Below are 23306 nucleotides of genomic sequence, written 5' to 3'. Positions count from 1 at the left end.
TCCATTGGGAAAGGTTCCATTCCTGGTCAAGGGAGATCCCACATGCTGTGGAGCAACTAATCCTGTAAGCCACAATTACTGAGCCCTCGAGCCTAAAGCCTGTGAGCCACAACACGAAGACCCAGAGCAGCCAATAAATAAGTACATAAAAAAAGTTGTAAAAAAAAAAAAAAAGTTGTGCTTCTTTTTTTTGGAAACATGGAAAGAATGATAGACTCATTTGAGCAATGTGAAAGAATTTAAAAGCTTATGGAGTAAAATATGTCATTGTTTTAAGGATGTAGTACAAATAATAATCATTTTAGTTACCTTTATCGTCCTTAAAAGTACTTATACACACTAAAAAACTTATATCTTAAGTCATATATTTTCGAGATTTGCTTCAAACAACCAACTGGGGGAACTCCAAAGTGAGGAAATATAAATGAAACAGGATTTACCAAGTTAAGAACTGTTGACACTACAGGATTGGCACATGAAGATTCTTTATGTTATTTTTCTCTACTTTTGCACTTGTTTGAATTGTGCTATAATGAAAAATTTTAATATTGTTTTTGTACATTTACCATATGAAAAAGTTTTAAACAAAATCATCAAGAGCCAATGAAGAGCAGCAAATTCTAAATTCTAAAATAAGCCTAAGAAAGAAAAAATTTTAAGGGGCATGCTCATTATAAGGGGCTTCCTTGGTGGCTCACATGGTAAAGAATCTGCCTGCAACGTGGGAGACCTGGGTTGGATCTCTGCGTCGGGAAGATTCCCTGGAGAAGGGAATAACTACCACTCCAGTATTCTTGCCTGGAGAATTCCATATGACATCTCTTCCACTTATAAAGAAACCCTTTGGGGCAGCATTTACAAGTAATAATTAACATATATTAAATGTTTCCTACTTATCCAAGCTTTACATATACTATTTATTTAATCCTTATAATAATCTGTCATCATCATCATTATTATTACTATCTCCATTTTATAGATGAGGAAACTGGGACTCAAAGAGGCAAAATAATTTTATTCAAGTTCACACGTATTGAGTAAATTTTAAGTCTATGGAAGGAGAGATTTGATCTTCTATCATAAGATAGAAGGGATAAGATCAACACTCTTGCCTCATCTGTCTCTGTAAATCTCTGAAGACTTTCAACATTAGCTCAGCTCAATTTAGTTCATCTATTGAGCACTTACTAAGTGTCAGAAGCTGGGCACTGTGATAAGCACTTAGAACTGCAAACAGAAGACACGGATCAACATATTTATTTTAGAAACCAGATGACCCAATATATATTTACTTTCCTAACACTCGGTTCTTCCTTTTTCACGGCAATAATCACTCTACAGTAAGTTATCTGATACCCGATCTCACCACTGTAAAGTAAGCTCAGTGAGGATTCAAACCCTATCTGTCTAGTTCAAAACTCTATTCCCAAGGCCCACCACAAGGTTCAATCATAGCTGAGTCTCAATGTATGTATGGTGTACAGAATTGAATTTTGAACATGCTATCCATTCACTAATCTAAATGAAAGCAACACAGTGAAGAGGCGAGAATGCAGACTTTGGATCAAGCATTCATTCACTTGTGCAGTCATTCATTTGTTCATTCACTGATTCATGTGCTTAGGCACTCAATATTCAGAAACATCTACTATGTACCATTTCTCTGGGTGCTGTGAACATAGCACTGAAGATAGGAGTCTCCATCCTCATGGAGCTCACCAGCTCTGTTACTAATCCCTGAGCAATCTTGGACAGCCGCTTAGTCTGCGTATGTCAGTTTCAGCTTTCTTATTAGAAAAACAGGATGGTAATAATATGCAATATATTTTAAGGAAATCAGATAATATACATGAAGGTCTTGATACATGGTAAGCATTCAATAAATGACAACTATTCTAGTTAACAATAAACTGAAAGTCAAAACCCAAAATACTAAATATAATACTTGGAGCAAGTGACAAATAGCCCTGATTTCCAGGAAAAAAAATGTACTTTCAAAAGTTTGGCAAGAGAAATATGAATAATAATATGTTCTATGTGATACTTAATTTCCTTCAAAATGCTTTGGTATACATCATTTTAAATACTAAAGTTGAACATTTTCCCTAGATTCTGTACTAGAGAAAAACTTTCTACTGAACCAGTCTGCCTGATTTTTCAAAAGGTTTTGTGTGGCCAAAGATGGTCATGTATGTGTGTGTGTGTGTGTGTGTGTGTATGTGTATATATATATATATATATATATATATATATATATATATATGTATCAGTCTTGACGACAACTTCCCTCAATGACCAACTGGAGAGAAGCTAGGCTTCTAAATGACCTATAGCCACAGGGACACTCAGCAAACTTCTTCCCAGTTTGGTCAAGGAGAGTTTAGCAAAATTTATTCTTGCAAGGAACCTCAGTATCTTCCACAATTCCCAAACAGTCTGTAGCATAACCTGTCAATCACTTTCAGTCAAACATTCTCACTTACAGTTCATCTTTTCAATGATTCTGTAAAGTAGTCTCTAGGAGAAGTTAACAAACTTGCCCTGACTTATGCAGCCAATCAAGGGCAGAGCAGGGGTTCACATCCAGCTCTTCTGACTTGAAGACTCTGTCACTGCATCATGAATTAACTACTTTCCCTAGACTACTGCCTTCCTTTCAACATTCTGATATATATGAAAAAGAAGTAAGCTTTAAAAAAATGGATTTCTTTATACCCCAATTTTAAATTCTCAACAAGGATTACAACCACTTTAAATTCCTTGTACCCAGAACTTCTGGTTTTCCCCTCAGTCTTAACAGGAATTGGAATGGCTATAATGCATGATTGAGACTCCATAAGATACATAGGTTAATTAGAATGCTTTCAACATTAGTAAATCACCTAAGATGCTGCAAGTGCATTTCCTGGGATATTCATGGTGCATGAAGATTTTAGTCTTACTGCAAAACAACCTCTATCATCTGACCTTTGGAGGGCCACCTCTGCAGACCACTTTCAGTTTCCATATGGTGGGGAAAAAACCAAAACATAAACCTTTGGTGTAATCTATTACAATATCTCCTAATATTTCCTTAGCAGACCATGGATCTCCTTTAAAGCTTTACATCTGTACTATAATTTTTTTCAGTCAATTGTGTGTTTATTTTATTTCTATTATGCTATTTATCCTGAAGCAATAGTCTATTTTATAGCATTTAGTTTTGCCTGACCATAAAAAGCAATGCTTCATTAGACAAAATAGAAAATGGTATAAAATATGTAAACAGCATCCAGAGATGACCTTAATAAATATTTCAGACTCTCACAACCTTCCACTCTTATTTATAATCCTGTTGTTATGGAGATCTTTTTGTTTGTTTTTTAATATAAATTTATTTAATTGGAGGTTAATTACTTTACAATATTGTATTGGTTTTGCCATACATCAACATGAATCCACCACAGGTATACACGTGTTCCCCATCCTGAAGCCCCCTCTCCCCTCCCTCCCCATTCCATCCCTCTGGGTCATCCCAGTGCACCAGCCCCAAGCATCAAGTATCATGCATCGAACCTGGACTGGCAATTCATTTCATATATGATATTATACATGTTTCAATGCCATTCTCCCAAATCATCCCACCCTCTCCCTCTCCAACAGAGTCCAAAAGACTGTTCTATACATCTGTGTCTCTTTTGCTGTCTCACATACAGGGTTATTGTTACCATTTTTCTAAATTCCAAATATATGCATTAGTATACTGTATTGGTGTTTTTCTTTCTGGCTTACTTCACTCTGTATAATCGGCTCCAGTTTCATCCACCTCATTAGAACTGATTCAAATGTATTCTTTTTAATGGCTAAGTAATACTCCATTGTGTATATATACCATACCTTTCTTTTTTTTTTCTTTTTTTTACTTTATTTTACTTTACAATACTGTATTGGTTTTGCCATACATTGACATGAATCCACCACGGGTGTACATGCATTCCCAAACCTGAACCCCGCTCCCACCTCCCTCCCCATCACATCTCTCTGGGTCATCACCATGCACCAGCCCCAAGCATGCTGTATCCTGCGTCGGACATAGACTGGCAATTCGATTCTTACATGATAGTATACATGTTACAATGCCATTCTCCCAAATCATCCCACCCTCTCCCTATCCCTCTGAGTCCAAAAGTCCGTTATACACATCTGTGTCTTTTTTCCTGTCTTGTATACAGGGTCATCATTGCTATCATTCTAAATTCCATATATATGCATTAGTATACTGTATTGGTGTTTTTCTTTCTGGCTTACTTCACTCTGTATAATCGGCTCCAGTTTCATCCATCTCATCAGAACTGATTAAAATGAATTCTTTTTAACAGCTGAGTAATACTCCATTGTGTATATGTACCACAGCTTTCTTATGCATTCATCTGCTGATGGACATCTAGGTTGCTTCCATGTCCTGGCTATTATAAACAGTGCTGTGATGAACATTGGGGTACATGTGTCTCTTTCAATTCTGGTTTCCTCAATGTGTATGCCCAGCAGTGGGATTGCTGGGTCATAAAGCAGTTATATTTCCAGTTTTTTAAGGAATCTCCACACTGTTCTCCATTAGTGGCTGTACTAGTTTGCATTCCCACCAACAATGTAAAAGGGTTCCCTTTTCTCCACACCCTCTCCAGCATTTCTTGCTTGTAGACTTTTGGATCTCAGCCATTCTGACTGGTGTGAAATGGTATCTCATTGTGGTTTTGATTTGCATTTCTCTGATAATGAGTGCTGTTGAACAAATTTTCATGTGTTTCTTAGCCATCTGTATGTTTTTGGAGAAATGTCTATTTATTTCTTTGACCCATTTTTTGATTGGGTCGTTTATTTTTCTGGAATTGAGCTGCAGGAGTTGCTTCTATATTTTTGAGATTAGTTGTTAGTCAGTTGCTTCACTTGCTATTATTTTCTCCCATTCTGAAGGCTGTCTTTTCACCTTGCTTATAGTTTCCTTTTTTGTGCAAAAGCTTTTAATTTTAATTAGATCCCATTTGTTTATTTTTGCTATTATTTCCAGTATTCTGGGAGATGGGTGATAGAGGATCCTGCTGTGATTTATGTCAGAGAGTGTTTTTCCTATGTTCTCCTCTAGGAGTTTCATAGTTTCTGTTCTTACATTTAGATCTTTAATCCATTTAGAGTTTATTTTTGTGTATGGTGTTAGAAAGTGTTCTAGTTTCATTCTTTTACAAGTGGTTGACCAGTTTTCCCAGCACCATTTGTTAAAGAGATTGTCTTTAATCCATTGTATATTCTTGCCTCCTTTGTCAAAGATAAGGTGTCCATAGGTGTGTGGATTTATCTCTGGGCTTTCTATTTTGTCCCATTGATCTATATTTCTGTCTTTGTGCCAGTACCATACTGTCTTGATGACTGTGCCTTTGTAGTAGAGCCTGAAGTCAGGCAGGTTGGTTCCTCCAATTCCATTCTTCTTTCTCAAGATTGCTTTGGCTATTCGAGGTTTTTTTATATTTCCATACAAATTGTGACATTATTTGTCTTATCTCTGTGAAAAAATACCGTTGGTAGCTTAATAGGGATTGCATTGAATCTGTAGATTGCTTTGGGTAGTATACTCATTTTCACTATATTGATTCTTCCAATCCATGAATATGGTATATTTCTCCACCTATTAGTGTCCTCTTTGATTTCTTTCACCAGTGTTTTATAGTTTTCTATACATAGGTCTTTAGTTTCTTTAGGTAGGTATATTCCTAAGTATTTTATTCTTTTCATTGCGATGGTGAATGGAATTGTTTCCTTAATTTCTTTTTCTACTTTCTCATTATTAGTGTATAGGAATGCAAGGGATTTCTGTGTGCTGATTTTATATCCTGCAACTTTACTATATTCATTGATTAGCTCTAGTAATTTTCTGGGGGAGTCTTTAGGGTTTTCTATGTAGAGGATCATGTCATCTGCAAACAGTGAGAGTTTTACTTCTTCTTTTCCAATTTGGATTCCTTTTCTTTTTCTGCTCTGATTGCTGTGGCCAAAACTTCCAGAACTATGTTGAATAGTAGTGGTGAAAGTGGGCACCCTTGTCTTGTTCCTGACTTTAGGGGACATGCTTTCAGTTTTTCACCATTGAGGATAATGTTTGCTGTAGGTTTGTCATACATAGCTTTTATTATGTTGAGGTATGTTCCTTCTATTCCTGCTTTCTGGAGAATTTTTATCATAAAAGGATGTTGAATTATGTCAAAGGCTTTCTCTGCATCTATTGAGATAATCATATGGTTTTTATTTTTCAATTTGTTAATGTGGTGAATTACATTGATTGATTTGCAGATACTGAAGAATCCTTGCATCCCTGGGATAAAGCCCACTTGGTCATGGTGTATGATCTTTTTAATGTGTTGTTGGATTCTGATTGCTAGAATTTTGTTAAGGATTTTTGCATTTATGTTCATCAGTGATATTGGCCTGTAGTTTTCTTTTTATGTGGCATCTTTGTCAGGTTTTGGTATTAAGGTGATGGTGGCCTCATAGAATGAGTTTGGAAGTTTACCTTCCTCTGCAATTTTTTGGAAGAGTTTGAGTAGGATAGGTGTTAGCTCTTCTCGAAATTTTTGGTAGAATTCAGCTGTGAAGCCATCTGGTCCTGGGCTTTTGTTTGCTGGGAGATTTCTGATTACAGTTTAAATTTCCATGCTTGTGATGGGTCTGTTAAGATTTTCTATTTCTTCCTGGTTCACTTTTGGAAAGTTGTACTTTTCAAAGAATTTGTCCATTTCTTCCATGTTGTCCATTTTATTGGCATATAATTGCTGATAGTAGTCTCTTAAGATCCTTTGTATTTCTGTGTTGTCTGTTGTGATCTCTCATTTTCATTTCTATTTTTATTGATTTGATTTTTCTCCCTTTGTTTCTTGATGAGTCTGGCTAATGGTTTGTCAATTTTATTTATCCTTTCAAAGAACCAGCTTTTGGCTTTGTTGATTTTTGCTATGGTCTCTTTTGTTTCTTTTGCATTTATTTCTGCCCAAATTTTAAAGATTTCTTTCCTTTTACTAACCCTAGGGTTATCCATTTCTTCCTTTTCTAGTTGCTTTAGGTGTAGAGTTGTTATTTATCTGACTTTTTTCTTGTTTCTTGAGGTATGCCTGTATTGCTATGAACTTTCCCATTAGCACTGCTTTTACAGTGTCCCACAGGTTTTCGGTTGTTGTGTTTCCATTTCCATTCATTTCTATGCATATTTTGATTTCTTTTTTGATTTCTTCTGTGATTTGTTGGTTATTCAGCAGTGTGTTGTTCAGCCTCCATATGTTGGAATTTTTAATAGTTTTTCTCTTGTAATTGAGAATTAATCTTACCGCATTGTGGTCAGAAAAGATGCTTGGAATGATTTCAATTTTTTTGAATTTACCAAGGCTAGATTTATGGCCCAGGATGTGATCTATCCTAGAGAAAGTTCCTTGCGTGCTTGAGAAAAGGTGAAATTCATTGTTTGGGGGTGAAATGTCCTATAGATATCAATTAGGTCTAACTGGTCTATTGTATCATTTAAAGTTTGTGTTTCCTTGTTAATTTTCTGTTTAGTTGATGTATACATAGGTATGAGCATGGTATTAAAGTCTCCCACTATTATTGTGTTACTGTTAATTTCCCATTTCATACTTGTTAGCATTTGTCTTACATATTGCGGTGCTCCTATGTTGGGTGCATATATATTTATAATTGTTATATTTTTTCTGTGGATTGATCCTTTGATCATTATGTAGTGTCCTTCTTTGTCTCTTTTCACAGCCTTTGTTTTAAAGTCTATTTTATCTGATATGAGTATTGCTACTCCTGCTTTCTTTGGGTCTCTATCTGCATGGGATATCTTTTTCCAGCCCTTCACTTTCAGTCAGTATGTGTCCCGTTTTGTGGTGGGTCTCTTGTAGACAACATATATAGCGGTCTTGTTTTTGTATCTATTCAGCCAGTCTTTGTTTTTGGTTGGGGCATTCAACCCATTTATGTTTCAGGTAATTATTGATAAGTATGATCCTGTTGCCATTTACTTTATTGTTTGGGGTTCCAGTTTATACACCCTTTTTGTGTTTCCTGTCTAGAGAAGATCCTTTAGCATTTGTTGGAGAGCTGGGTTGGTGGTGCTGAATTCTCTCAGCTTTTGCTTGTCTGTAAAGCTTTTGATTTCTCCTTCATATTTGAATGAGATCCTTGCTGGGTAAAGTAATCTGGGTGGTAGGTTATTTTCTTTCATCCCTTTAAGTATGTCTTGCCATTCCCTCCTGGCCTGAAGAGTTTCTATTGAAAGATCAGCTGTTATCCTTATGGGAATCCCCTTCTGTTTTATTTGCTGTTTTTCCCTTGCTGCTTTTAACATTTGTTCTTTGTGTTTGATCTTTGTTAATTTGATTAATATGTGTCTTGGGGTGTTTCAACTTGGGTTTATTCTGTTTGGGACACTCTGTGTTTCTTGGACTTGGGTGATTATTTCCTTCCCCATTTTAGGGAAGTTTTCAACTATTATCTCCTCAAATATTTTCTCATGGTCTTCTGGGACTCCTGTGATTCAAATGTTGGGGCATTTAACACTGTCCTGAAGGTCTCTGCAGTTGTCCTCATTTCTTTTTATTCATTTTTCTTTTTGCCTCTCTGATTCATTTATTTCTACCATTGTATCTTCTACTTCATTAATCCTATCTTCTGACTCTGTTATTCTACTATTTGTTGCCTCCAGTGTTTTTTATCTCATTTATTGCATTATTCATTATATACTTACTCATTTTTATTTTTTCTAGGTCCTTGTTAAACCTTTCTTGCATCTTCTCAATCCTTGTCTCCAGGCTATTTATCTGTGATTCCATTTTGATTTCAAGATTTTGGATCATTTTCACTATCATTATTCAGAATTCTTTATCAGCTAGATCCCTATCTCTTCCTCTTTTGTTTGGTTTGGTGGGCATTTATCCTGTTCCTTTACCTGCTGGGTATTCCTCTGTCTCTTCATCTTGTTTATATTGCTGAGTTTGGGGTGGCCTTTCTGTATTCTGGCAGTTTGTGGAGTTCCTTTTATTGTGGAGTTTCCTTGCTGTGGGTGGGGTTGTACAGGTAGCTTGTCAAGGTTTCTTGGTTAGGGAAGCTTGTGTCGGTGTTCTGGTGGGTGGAGCTGGATTTCTTCTCTCTGCAGTGCAATGAAGTGTCCAGTAATGAGTTATGAGATGTCAATGGTTTTGGAGTAACTTTGGGCAGCCTGTATATTACAGCTCAGGGCTGTGTTCCTGTGTTGCTGGATAATTTGTGTGGTATGTCTTGCTCTGGAACTTGTTGGCCTTTGGGTAATGCTTGCTTTCAGTGTAGGTATGGAGGCGTTTGATGAGCTCCTGTCGATTAATGTTCCCTGGAGTCAGGAGTTCTCTGGTATTCTCATGATTTGGACTTAAGCCTCCTGCTTCTGGTTCTCAGTCTTATTTTTACAGTAGTCTCAAGACTTCTCCTTCTACACAGCACCATTGATAAAACAACTAGGTTAAAGATGAAAAGTTTCTCCACAGTGAGGGACACCCAGAGAGGTTCACAAAGTTACATGGAGAAGAGAAGAGGGAGGAGGGAGTTAGAGGTGACCTGAATGAGATGAGGTGGAATCAATAGAGGAGAGAGCAAGCTAGCCAGTAATCACTTCCTTATGTGCACTCCACAACTGGACCTCTCAGAGATGTTCACGGAGTCATACAGAGAAGAGAAGAGGGAGGAAGGAGACAGAGGTGGCCAGGAGGATAAAAGGGGGAAATCAAAAGGAGAGAGACAGATCCAGCCAGTAATAGGTTCCCTAAGTGTTCTCCACCATCTGGAACACACAGAGATTCACAGAGTTGGGTAGAGAAGAGAGGGGGTAGGAGGAGACAGAGGTGACCTGGTGAAGAAAAAGGAGAGTCCAAGGAGGGATAGATCAGTCAAGCCAGTAATCTTGCTCCCAAGTATAAATGGGTACTGAAGATTGGGTTCTTAAAGGTACAAAATTTATAACAAATACCAAAAAGCAAAGATTAAAAATCTAGAGTAGAGTTGGAATTTCAAAAATACAATATTAAAGAAAAGAAAGAAAGAAAAAAAGTCACAAAAATTATAAAATATATATATATATGAAGTTTGCTTTAAATATAGGGTCTTTTTTTGCAAAGTAATAGTAGGTTATAAAAGTGAAAATTAAAGGACTAATAGAGGACTTAAAATTTTAAAAAAAATTTTTAAATGATCGTAAAAATAGTGAAAATATATCTAGGACTTTATCTGGTGGTGTTGTGGGTATTGTGGGGTCAGTTCATTTTCAGATAGTTCCTTGGTCCAGCTTCTATTTCTCAAGATCTATAGGCCCCTTCCTATGTTGTCGGCACTAACGACAGGGTTTTAATCTATTGCACCTGTCCCTTCCAAGATGGTTCCCTCTGTTTTAGATTCTTCTATTTCCTGGACTCTTCAGAGTCTGATTTCCGCCCTGACACAAAGGGAGCGGTGGTGGACATTTTTTTTAGGCTCACTTGTTCAGTCGCACTGTAGGGAGGGAGGGATGCTGCAAACAAATAACACTGGCGTGCGCTTGCAGTGCCTTAGCCACCCTGGGTCTGCCCCCACTCATGGCATGTGTGCCCTCCCTGCCCACATTGCTCAGGCTCTAGGTTGCTCTGCTGGGGACGATCTAAGGCCGGCCCTGGGCTGCATGTACCTCCCAGGTCTAAGCCGCTCAGGTTCAGGGACTCGGGTAGTCCTCAGAGGCATAGATTCGGTTGGGCCTGTGTTTTGTGCACTTCCCAGGTCCAAGCAGCTCAGATGATGAGGTGTTTGGCAAGTGTGGTCATTGCGACTTATCACCTCCCCCATCCCTGCCACTCAAGTTTTCTGGGTGTACAACCAGCGCACCTTCTCAGGCAGATGTTGACTGTCCAGAACCCCGAGAAGTCTTAGTTAGCAAAGAAGCCGGCTTGCAGTTTGGTAGATAATGCCTCTCTGGGGCTGTGATTGCCCCCTTCTGGCTCTGGCTGCCTGTCACCAAGTGGGATGGTCTGCAGCCGGCTAGTTCTGTTCAGTACTTTGTTCTGTGCATGGGTCTGGTAGTGTCTTAGGGCTTTTCGGGTGGTAGCTATCCCACAGTCTGGTTTTGCTAGCCCAAGTTGGTTCACTCAGATTGCCCTTGGGGCATTCAGGCCAGATCCTTACTGTAAGCACTGCAGCCCGCGCCTCCCTGCCCAGCCCCCGCTTGCTAGTGGTGGGTGCAGGTGTCTGCACTGCTTCTCCACTGGGGGAGTTACCATTGGGCTCGTAATCTGTGGGTGTTAATTATTTATTTATTTTTCCTCCCTGTTATGTTGCCCTCTGTGCTTCCAAGGCTCGCCACAGACTTGGCAGTGAGAGTGTTTCCTGGTGTTTGGAAACTTTCCTCTTTTTAAGACTCCCTTCCCAGGACGGAGCTCTGTCCCTACCTCTTTTGTCTCTTTTTTTTGTCTTTTATATTTTTTCCTACCTCCTTTCGAAGACAATGGGCTGCTTCTCTGGGTGCCTAATGTCCTCTGCCGGCATTCAGAAGTTGTTTTGTGGAATTTACTCAGCGTTTAAATGTTCTTTTGGTGAATTTGTAGGGGAGAAAGTGGTCTCCCCATCCTATTCCTCCGCCATCTTAGCTGTACTATAATTTTTAAAACTGTTTGTTGAACAATTTTTTTGTTGCAACATTGTTACAAGCACTGCATGCCAAGTCTCAAGCTAAGTACAGCCTTCTCTTTTATCTTTTCTCTTTGATACTGCTTTTTCTATGAGCTTTATTCCATAATCACTGTGCTATCAAATATAATAGCCACCAGCCACAGGGGACTATTTAAATTTAAATTATAATTAATTAAAATTAAATATAATTTACAATTCAAGTCCTTGGTCACATTAGCCACATTTCAAGGGTTCAACTGTCCTCTGTGGCTAGTGGCTACTATATTAGACAGTACATAGTATATTTCCATCATGATAGAAAGCTCTCTTGGACAGTGCTGCCACAGAACATAAAATTCTGGGTTTTCATCAGCCTAGAACTTCCAGTCAGGATTAAATCAAGAACAAAACTACTACCAGAGTAGGTCAGACTAGTTCTCAATCTTATTCCTAGGGCTTCAAATGCTAAACTATAGTTGAAGGGAAAAGGGAATCTAGTCATCTAGTATAGTGGGTGATTAAATATCCTGGAATAATCCATGGATGCCACAGCATAACCAGGACACTTATTTCTTACTGAAACTAAACCGTAAACACAAGACTTATTGCATTTATTTTAAGAGAAAGAGAAATACATATAACACAGAAAAACAAATAAATAAAGACCTGAAGTCATCCTGTGTAACTTAGACCAATCATGTTACTCCTCTGATCTTAAATTTCATAATCTGTAAAATTAAAAAGATAAATTCTTAGTTTCTTTTCACCTCTGAAATTCCAGAGGCAAAGGCTTTATTTAGTTTATGTAATATCTAAAGAACTGTGCAGACTTCAAGCATATATTAGATAATATATCAAAGGGTTTATTAAAATTAGAAGAAGCTAGCTATATAGAATGTAAGTTAGGACACTCACTGTGTCATAAAAATGGTATTACCACAGCATTCTACAGAATCTGCCTTTTTAACTACCAGAAAGACATGACTGGGAGTGGTTAAAATGTTCATATTTTTACCTTTATCAAAAAATATAGCAACATATTGGACCCTATGGCATATATAATGTGTCTCATTAAATAGTAATAGGGGAAGAATAATTATTAGAATTATAATATATAATGTAACTATGACATATTATACATTGTTATAATTGCATAATTATATTATTATTATTACAGCATTTATTGAAACATTTATTGAGGCTGTTTAACAGGCGAACTCATTTTATCATCAAACAGCTCTATGAAGGAAATTTTTTTTTTATCATTTTACATTTTACATGTAAGAAAACTGAAATGAAGGGAGTTAGGTTTCTAACCCACCCACTCCAGTGTTCTTGCCTGGAGAATCCCAGGGACGGGGGAACCTGGTGGCCTGCCCTCCAGGGGGCTGCACAGAGTCTGACACGACTGAAGCAACTTAGCAGCAGCAGCAGGTTGCTAACCCACAGCTGCAGAGCTAAACAATGGCAGAGTCATGATTTAAAACCAAAACCACTCAGCTGCAGTGCACATGCTTCTACTTTAGCACATTGACTCCTAAAGAGAATTTTACGTGCTAATCATTAGAAAAGACCTACCCATGGCGGATTCATGTTGATGTATGGCAAAACCAATACAATATTGCAAAAGTAATTAGCCTCCAATTAAAATAAATAAATTTAAATTTAATAAATAAATAAATTCAACTAAAAAAAAAAAAAGAAGACCTAAAATAAGAAGGCTCCTAGACTACTGTTAAGAACCCAGCTAATATCACAAAGCTACCATTTTCCTATATATTTTTCCAGAAGACAGAACAACAACTTATTTCCCTGGATAGGCCCCTCAGCCAAAATTCTTTCTAGCCTAGGCCAAGTGCCAATTTTAATGGAACTGGAATCAAGTTCATGATTGTCTATTAGAGTTCCAATGTCCTGAGACCTTTGTTAATTGAATTAGACACAAGACAAAGGGAATTAAAAGGAGGGTAAGTTAAATTTTCATATTGCCTTGGGCAAATGTCAGAGAATTGGGTCTTTTTTTCCCTGAGGAACTGCGTACCCACTTTAACATTTACAATTATTTTATAATTAGATTGATATTTTGTAAGATAGAAGCCTCCGTAACACTGACATTCAAATGCCTCCTTTGCACAGGGAGAAACGGAGAGCAAGGGCCAATTACTTGTGCTGCAATATCGTTTTCAAGGAGACCTAACATTTATTAAGTCATAAATATCCAAATCCAAAATAATTTCATATTCTCTGCAGTGATCCCATTCCATCAACCATTCTACCTAAATATACCCTGCTTCCATCACTCAACAAAGCCACAAAGGCTATTATAAGGCATTAAAAACCTCTACATAGTTTCTCCTTTCTGCATCTGCACTTTCCTCTGATCAATTAAGATTTCGGTTAGGCTGGAGGTGAGAAAGGAAGGAAATAAAATTCAAGCCACAAATCCTTACCTTAATCCCACAAACAGCACTGACAAGCAACAATTGGTGAGGAAAAAAGCTCAATGGAAGGCTTCTTTGCTCCAAGCTCATGTTAATTATTATCCAAAATTCATTATTAAATTATTACTCATAAAACATCTCTGTCTACTTCTCAGAAGTATCACAGATGATGGTCCTATTCTATCTCAGGGCACATTAGTATCACTGAGGGAAAAAACAGGTCTGCATCTGATTCAAACAGATTAAACTCATATCTACAGTAGACACATCCTTTAGTCTAGGAAGGAGCTTTCAAGTCATATATACAGAAGACACTTCATTCTGGAATTTTCTAGAAATGGAATAGATGCCTGCCTTCCATCTGAGCCCCTAGTTTAGAAATCTGAGGACCTAAATGCCTTTTGTGATTATCCATTTGCAAACATTCCTTTGTTTTCTAACAAACCTTTCTCATTTTATCACCTATAAATATTCTACACTAACATGCAGCAGCACCCTATACACAGACAGATCAAGATAATGAAAGTGCAAAAATGTCAAAAGCTATTTTTCATAAAGGAGCTTGAGGAGGGAGAAATGTGAAAACTTCAGGGTTGACCAGACTGGACAATCCTGAAAAGACAAATTCACTGAGTTAATGCTGAAAATGTCAGCTAACTCACCACTAAGAAACTAGTGATGTCTGTGACTCACTCTCTTCCAAAGAGGAAAACAAGTCACTCCCCTCTCTTGCAGATATATCTGTTTTCACAGAACAGACTGTCTACACAAAGAGCTTCCCAAGGCAATGTCTACGTCAAAGCAATCAGCAGAGGTGATCTTCTGACTGGGCTGAGAGCTCCCCTACACATTTTATGTAAGAAAGGCCAATTGTCCCATCTTAATCTTTAAAAATAGAGCCATCTTAGTCCTTCAATAAAGCATCACTACAAACAAAGTTAGTGGAGGAGATGGAATTCCAGCTGAGCTATTTCAAATCCTACAAGATGATGCTGTGAAAGTGCTGCAGTCAATATGCCAGCAAATTTGGAAAACTCAGCAGTGGACACAGGACTGGAAAAGGTCAGTTTTTGTTCCAATCCCAAAGAATGGCAATGCCAAAGAATGTTCAAACTACTGCACAACTGCACTCATCTCACACGCTAGCAAAGTAATACTCAAAATTCTCCAAGCTAGGCTTCAACGGTATGTGAACAGATAAATTCCAGATGTTCAAGCTGGAATTAGGAAAGGCAGAAGAACCAGAGATCAAATTGCCAATCTCCGCTGGATCACAGAAAAAGCAACAGAATTCCAGAAAAACATCTACTTCTGCTTCATTGACTATGGTAACGCCTTTGACTGTGTACATCACAAAAAACTGTGGAAAATTCTTAAAAGAGATGGGAATACCAGACCACCTTACCTGCCTCCTGAGAAACCTGTATGTAGGTCAAGAAGCAACAGTTAGAACCGGCCACAGACCCAGCCACAGACCAAGAGACTGGTTCAAAATTGGGAAAGGTGTACATCAAGGCTGTATATCGTCACCCTGCTTATTTAACCTATATGAAGAATACATCATGAGAAATGCTGGGCTGGATAAAGTACAAACTGGAATCAAGATTGCAGGGAGAAATATCAATATAACCTCAGATATGCAGATGACACCACCCTTATGGAAGAAAGTGAAGAGGAACTAAAGAGCCTCTTGATCAAAGTGAAAGAAGAGAGTGAAAAAGCTGGCTTAAAACTCAGTATTCAAAAAACGAAGATCATGGCATCTAGTCCCATTACTTCATGGCACATAGATGGGGAAACAGTGGCAGACTTTATTTTCTTGGACTCCAAAATCACTGCAGATGGTGACTACAGCCATGAAATTATAAAACACTTGCTCCTTGGAAGAAAAATTATAGCCAACCTAGACAGCATATTAAAAAACAGAGACACTGCCAACAAAGGTCCATCTAACCAAAGCTATGGTTTTTCCAATAGTCACGTACGGATGTGAGAGTTGGACTATAAAGAAAGCTGAGCACCAAAGAATTGATGCTTTTGAACTGTGGTGTTGGAGAAGACTGTTGAGAGTCCACTGGACTGCAAGGAGATCAAACGAGGCAATCCTAAAGGAAATCAGTCCTGAATATTCATTGGAGGGACTGACGCTGAAGCTGAAGCTGAAGCTGCAGTACTTTGGCCACGTGATGCTAAGAACTGACTAATTGGAAAAGATCCTGATTCTGGGAAAGATTGAAGGCAGGAGAAGGGGACGACAGAGGATGAGATTGTTGGATGGCATCACCAACTCTACGGACAGGAGTTTGAGCAAGCCCTGGGAGTTGGTGATAAGACAGGGAAGCCTAGCGTGCTGCAGTCCATGAGGTCACATAGACTCAGACACGACTGAGCGACTGAACTGAACTGAGTCCTTCAAGACTAAACCTTTGCCACAACCACAATACGATACCAAGTTTAAAAGCACCCATCTGAGTGTCTGTGCCTAAGAGGTAGTCAAAACAAGGCTAGTACCTGCTCTCACCTCCAAAACATAACTTTTTGTTTCACAATTAAAATGAGCAGCATCTTACGGAAAATTATATCTTCACCCTTAGGTCTTTTTTGAAAAGAAAAATAAAAAGGAAGAAACAAATGGAAAGAGAGTGACTAGATGGACAACAAAGAGAGAGGAAGGGAAGCGAGAAGGGGTGAGGAAAAGGGTCAGGGTGCTTGTGGAGGGGAGAGGCATAGTGAACTTTATACGTTTGCTATTTCCAAAAGATGTGTTCATTCCACTAAAACAGTAAATGAGGAAAATATTTTCCTTTTCTTTTCTGACAGCTGGAGCATAAATGGTTGTTGCAATAACACCAGAAATTATTGGTCATTCTGAACATTTTTGCTAGTACGAAGCCAGCATGCCAGCCAATTTGAAATACTGGCCCACAAGGTGCCCTAGATATTTTGTTTTTCAAATGCAGGAATGTCAGCTTCTGGACGAAAAGTGATGTATGCTGTCTAGTGGGCAGCATGCTGGCCAGATACCAAATTTAGAATGTGTCTCCCTATAATCTTGGGTTCTAGCTCAGCAGTCCTTCACAGCCAGTACCACCCCCAGGAATGAGAGGACCAAGAAAGAGAGCAGTGTTTGACATGTGAGTTGTCACCTCTACATACATTTCAAGAAGCTAGTCTGAATCCAGGGTGAGTTGGAGCTAGGTGGGTCTCTTCTTCGGGAAGTTGATTTATTTCTATTCCATTCTAGTTAGGGCCTACCAAAAGGAACTTAGGAAGCCCCCAATAAAAGTGGTTAAGCCTCACATTTTATACATTTTTTAATGTTTTCAGATATATAAAATGACATAACCACTCTAGTTTCATCACTCGCTTGTGGAAAAAGCAACATTATAAATTGAAAAATTGGTAAGGATAATATTTTGTCCGTATGATTTTTTAAAATGTACCTCTGCTATCAAACGAAGCCTACAGAGAGTCTCACATTAAGTCAAAAAGGTACCAGCAAATATCCAAGACTGATTTGCAGGTACCAACCCCGATCATGAAGCAGTGTTGAGACAAGCTGGGACTGGACCTGGGACCCTTTGCTGCAATGCTTGCACCTGGATGAACATCTCCTCATCTGCTCATCTCAAGCAACAGAATATAAAGAAACTGTAAGACACTAAAAATAACTGCGTACATATGCAGTTGGCAAATTATGAACAAGATACAAAAAGACCAAAAACCCAGCTGCCACTTCTGAGGCGTGCCGGGTACTGTGCATGATCCCTGCACACAGCCCCACCAAGGGGGCTGGCAGACCACCCAAGGCATCTGTCCAGTCCAAACCACACATTCATCCTTACCCTCACCCCATTTAATGGGCTACCTTGCTCCACCTCGAGGAGTAAGCAATAAAGCCTTAAAGCCAATAAAATCTTGCCTGAATTTCTCATCTAGAATCTTATCAATTTCTATTGATTAAGGAGTCCAAGAACCCTGGTCAGTAACTGTGTTAGTAATGCCTGTAGCTTTTACAATGGTAGCACTCACTCTACCTGGAAGATCATAGTTCTACCCATTGTACATTTTCCCCATAATATCACAAAGGAATTCTCCATGGAAAAAAGATTCCTGGAATTTTCCCATTATTTGCAGGAACCACAATAATCCATATGAGGGCAATCATAGTGGAGGGGCATCAGACCAACACAAGAAATTCACAAACCCCAACTCTTTTGTGTATTCCACTTTGACAACCATTCACTGTTTCCTATCCCACACGAGAACATTCCTAAACCTCATGCATAACTTACCAAGAGAACACGGAATTAGTGCATGCGTATCTTTAGTAGGTATAAGCCATCTGAATCCTGGGTGGCTTGCAGGGAGGGGAAATAGTGAGAACACCATGAACATTTCTAGTTCAGAGCCTACTTTAAAAGCTATGTTTCCACAATTAACCAGAAGTGGAAAATTGGCATAAATCAATAAAACAGCAATTTCTCCAAGCATTCTCCTCACTGATACTGAGCAAGGCGCTGTGAGGTTGAAATTCTTTCCTTACCTTTGATTTAGAATTTGCAACATGTCACTTATTCTTTCATGCAAGTCCACCAGTTGAAATATTCTAATACATTAAGTTAACCTACAACCCTCCTCCAACTACTTTGCTGTTCTTCACATTAAAATTTTGTCTCTACGGAGAAGATATTAAATGTCAAAGCCCACATAAGATACAAAAAAACAGAAGTTAAATGGTCACATGATGTCATGATGTATATCTGCCTACAGAGACAGACCATGAGACTTGGTAACCAGCAAATGATAATCAAGAACATTGTGTTTCTTTATATAAATTATCTGGTATTTATGTATTAATATTATTATTTGTCTCACAAACAAAAACAAAAAATATATACATTCAGAGAATAAAAGGATAGACAAGCAACCCACAATTAAGCATTATGAGTAAAATTTACTGGAGTTACATTTTTCTAATGAGGATTTCTCAGGGAAATCTTTTCTAGAAATTAATTATATGTGTCACTACCCTAAACAAAGGAGGGCAAAAGAAGTAGCAAAAGTAGTTCCAAGCTTACACAACAGAACAGAAAGGCTTAAAAGAATGAAAAAGAATTACATTCTCTCCCCAGGCTATGAAGTCATCATAGCCTGTTCATTTTTAAGTAACCATAATGACAATTTGATACTAAACAACTTAGTGTTTCAAAGTTAGCAGTATGAACCTTAGGTACACTAAACAATCCAATAACTATCTATAAAACTCCTAGCCTCAGTTTTCACTTATTCTCATGATAACTGACTAAATGAGACACACAGATTGATGTCATATTGTTTATTTCTAATCAAGATTAACTGTTAGGTGTCCAATCCATTTAGCCTAGGATCATTTATAGGGAAATGGAGAATACAGTGTTTGACCTAACAAAAATAGCTAACTTAGTAATTTTACAAAAGTCCAACTCTCAACACTGCACAAACCTACAAGATAGAATTTACAATTCTCATATCTTTCATATTACGATATTCTAAGTCATACAAAAAAATAAGGATTACAACTTCTTTAGAAACATGTAACTTGCCCCAAAATAGGTCTTCTTCTAACTGAATTTATATAGAATGGGCAAATATCCAATAATTTCAATCAGGATAGGAATAGAATAGTAATAATTAAGCTCAAAGGGATTATTTCCTTGATTTATCCAGTCGGGATGCTTTAAGACTAAAATAGGCAATTTTTTTCCCTGTGAAGAAAAAGTTTTACTGTGCTGTGACACACACACAGACACCCCTCCATTCACAGGTACACAACATACTATAGTTTACAAGGTTAGCATCGTCAGGATATCCATGCATATTCACATAGAAACAATAACAAGATTTCTGCAAACACATATCATCAGCACCTGTTAATGACACTGGGCCACACTGAAGGAAAGTCTGAATTTAGTACAGGTCAAGGTGGAAAGCGTTTCATCTTTCTCCATAACCAGTTCTGATCCTCTAGTAAACTCATCCTAGACTCTTCAATGGGGTCACACTAATTAAAGTCGTTAACAGTTTTCTTGGTTTCCAGGCCCAACCTCCTTTTTACCACTGCTAGTGTTAACTAAAGAAATCCTACCCCAACAAGCACTACAGATAATATGATAAAGAAAAATAATCCCCCAGAAAATGCAGTAATTTCTGTACCAGCATTTAAATGAAGAATGATGCTTCCTTAATTTTAGTCAGATTATTGATTCTAAGCAGAAAGAATTTACCTAAGCAACCACTCTGAAGCACATACAATATTCAAATACACCTTTATTATGGTGGCTCAATATCTAAACGTTTGGTATTGACAGCATCGTTATAAAATGCATAAAGCTGTCAGATTAGTTTGGAGGAAAAAAAGCTTCTAAAATATAAAGATTTATTTAATGGGCATATGGCACTAGAACATAAATACCCATAAGTAAAATTATAAAAATAACACAAAGTAAAAAATACCTTAAGCTAAGATTTAAAAAAAGAAACTGGAATTATTTAGTTAGAAGCAAAATTATTAAACCAACCATACAGACATAGCCACATTCACTCTTGCCCCAGGAATGCAATGTAGTCTTCATTCATTTCTAAAATGTTATACATCTGCATGATCATTACAACCCAAATGCTTAGGAGGAGTATTAGAAAAAAAGCTTTTAAAAACTATTACAGATGCTATAAAATCCTGTATGTGACCAACAAAATATGTGGGATGTCCAAATTTGCTGCTGCTGCTGCTGCTGACTGCAGCTTCATCCATGTAGGATCCACTGGGAAAGTGTGAGAACAGAGTATCAGTAGCCTCATGTATTTCACTATGTCTCTACACATATGCATTACACATATGAATGTCAGCTCATCCTCAAGTACAATGTGCAGTCATCTGGGATTTGGAGAATCCCTAAGGTCACAAAATTGATAGATACTCTGATCTGAGGGGGAAAAGAAATATTCAAAGAAGCCAGAAGTTTCCCTTTTTCCAGGAAAGTGAAGAAATCCTTACCTTTCTGTACACCAGCATGTTGGGTGATTCATCTGCCACCCCATTGCTGGTCTGTCCATAATTATTCCCCTGGGCCATGTCACCACACACCCGTGGTCCACTCTCAGATACAGGAATTATCAGTCTACCCTGCAAGAGATAGAGACTTCAGTGAGTTCTTAATGGTAGTACTTAAGAAGGTTGACTCTTATTTTTCCAAACTTCAAACTTTTTACTTTGTATGGGAGTACAGCCGATTAACCATGTTGTGGTAGTTACAGGTGAACAGTGAAGCTATTCAGTCATATATATACATGTATCCATTCTCCCCCAAGTACCCCCTCCCATCCAGGCAGGCACATAAGATTGAGCAGAGTTCCATTTGCTGTTCAATAGGTCCTTGTTGGTTATCTATTTTAAATACAGCAGTGTGTACATGACTATTCCAAACTCCCTAACTATCCAAGAAGGTTGACTCTTGATTCATCTCCCTCATCCAACATTGGAGCATGCTTATATGCTGGGGCTGGCTTGTAGAAAGTAGCACAGAAACAGATTAAAAAAAAAAAAAAAGAACTTACACCTACAGTCCTCCCAGGAAATTTTAAGAAATGACAATCTTTTAGTTAAAATTGTCACTTGACTAGGGTTTTAATTGACTTGATTTTCTGGATATTCATTTTTTTAAAGTGTTTGAGGCTCACTGGAGAGGGGAAAAAAAAAAAAAAAAACGGTTACCATTTCCATCCTACAGAGTTCTCTTCTCTCCCAATACTTGCATCTCCACCGGATGGTGTTCCCCCTCCCTCCCCGAATGGTTAAAAAGGCAACACCCTGTGGCAGCACTTTCTCCCAGGTGTCTGTCTAGTTTCCCCGCATGCTAGCGCATCAGAGGCCCATTCCTGGGCCATTCTCCAGTCATGTGTTTCCTCTTCATTCCCCTAGGTCTCCCGCACAGAGTCAAGGGAGCTTCCTCGACTTTCACCTGCCTGCACTGCCCGGCCACTGCTGCTTCTCCCCTCGGCCCAACTCGGCTTCGGAAGTCACGGCGTAACCCTGCCCAACCCCGGCCAGAAGGCAGAGAAGGTGTCCTGGCAACAAGACCAGGTGGGAGGTCGGCCCTTCAGGCAATTACCTGGGTCACCGTGAGCAGCGCCAACTGCGGAAGCCTCGGAGCGACCAGGCAGAGACAGGGGAAAACAAGCAAGCCCGGCTCGCCTGCGGCGGCAGCAAATGGCAGGCGAGCCCGAGCCGCGCACTGGAGCCGGGCCGGCGGCGGTGTCAGCCCCGCGGACCCGGGCGCGGGGCTCCGGGGCACCGCCTCCGACCTCCGCCCCCACCCCAACCCACCCCCATGCCCGTGCCCAGCCTCGTACCTCCTCCTCAAGGTCGCGGCCCGAGGCGCCTGCTTCCCGGCGGCTGGGTGCGGCGGTGTCAGCGCGCGGCCAGCTTCATCACCTCCGCGCGGGCACAGGGCTCTGACGGCCCGCGCTCCACCGCTCCCTCCTTCGCTTGGCTCCCGGACTCCCGGACCACGAGCGCGCGCGGGACCGAGACGCCCGGCCCGTGCGCGCGACTGGGGAGGGAGGAGGGGACTGTCACGTGGGACCCGGCGTCCCTAGGTGCCGGCTCGGGGAGGGGAGCCGGGCGGGGTTGGGGGGGCTCGGCTCCGCGCGGCCTCGCTGCCCTGTCTCCTCCGCCGCCCCACCGTCTCGGGCAGAGAAAGTGGCCGCCCTGCCCCCAAGCGCGTGCAACCCGGGCCCTTGCACACCCGGCTCGCCGGTGTGCGCGCCGCTGAAGGCCTGGAGATGGGAGTGTTAAGCCGGAGAACAGAAAGGGCGATGGGTAGGTGGGTGGATGGATGGATGGAGGCATGCAGGAATGGAGGTAGCCCCTTGCGGCGGGCCCGTTTGGTCACGTGCCCGGTGACTACGCTGACAGTGCGAGGGTAGCCGATGACTGATTATCGTTGTGCTTTAAAAACGGGAGTAGAGAGATATTGAGACATCCTAGGAGTGAAGGAAATGTCCAGGATCAAATGAGTCATTCAGCTCGTTTGCCTGCAAATTTCACAGCTTCCCCCTAAGTTAGAAATGGGAAACGATTTGGAGACGGCCAACTCGAAGTGCACATCTTGCCACCTGTTACAGTGAAGGTATAGTCACAGT

General features: G+C 39.5%; 1 protein-coding gene across 2 annotated transcripts in view; it reads right to left on the bottom strand.

Annotated features, from left to right (window-relative positions):
* The window catches only part of RGS7 (regulator of G protein signaling 7), a 473731-nt gene extending 450854 nt beyond the window's left edge, over nt 1–22877 (bottom strand). Inside the window, exons 1-2 of one of the 2 annotated variants that reach the window (XM_069545572.1) lie at nt 22515–22877; nt 21160–21288 (exon numbers count right to left, since the gene is read on the bottom strand). In XM_069545572.1, coding sequence (XP_069401673.1) covers nt 21160–21237 — 78 coding nt within the window. In that variant the 5' untranslated portion in view covers nt 21238–21288; nt 22515–22877. The remainder of the gene's footprint in view (nt 1–21159; nt 21289–22514) is intronic. The other variant, XM_069545573.1, reaches the window with a different exon arrangement.
* Between the last annotated feature and the right edge of the window lie 429 nt (nt 22878–23306).

The sequence above is a fragment of the Ovis canadensis genome, chromosome 12, assembly GCF_042477335.2.
Source record: "Ovis canadensis isolate MfBH-ARS-UI-01 breed Bighorn chromosome 12, ARS-UI_OviCan_v2, whole genome shotgun sequence".
Classification (NCBI taxonomy): domain Eukaryota; kingdom Metazoa; phylum Chordata; class Mammalia; order Artiodactyla; family Bovidae; genus Ovis; species Ovis canadensis.
The sequence above is the reverse complement of the archived record's forward strand: the minus strand, read 5'-3'. Positions and strand labels throughout refer to the sequence as shown.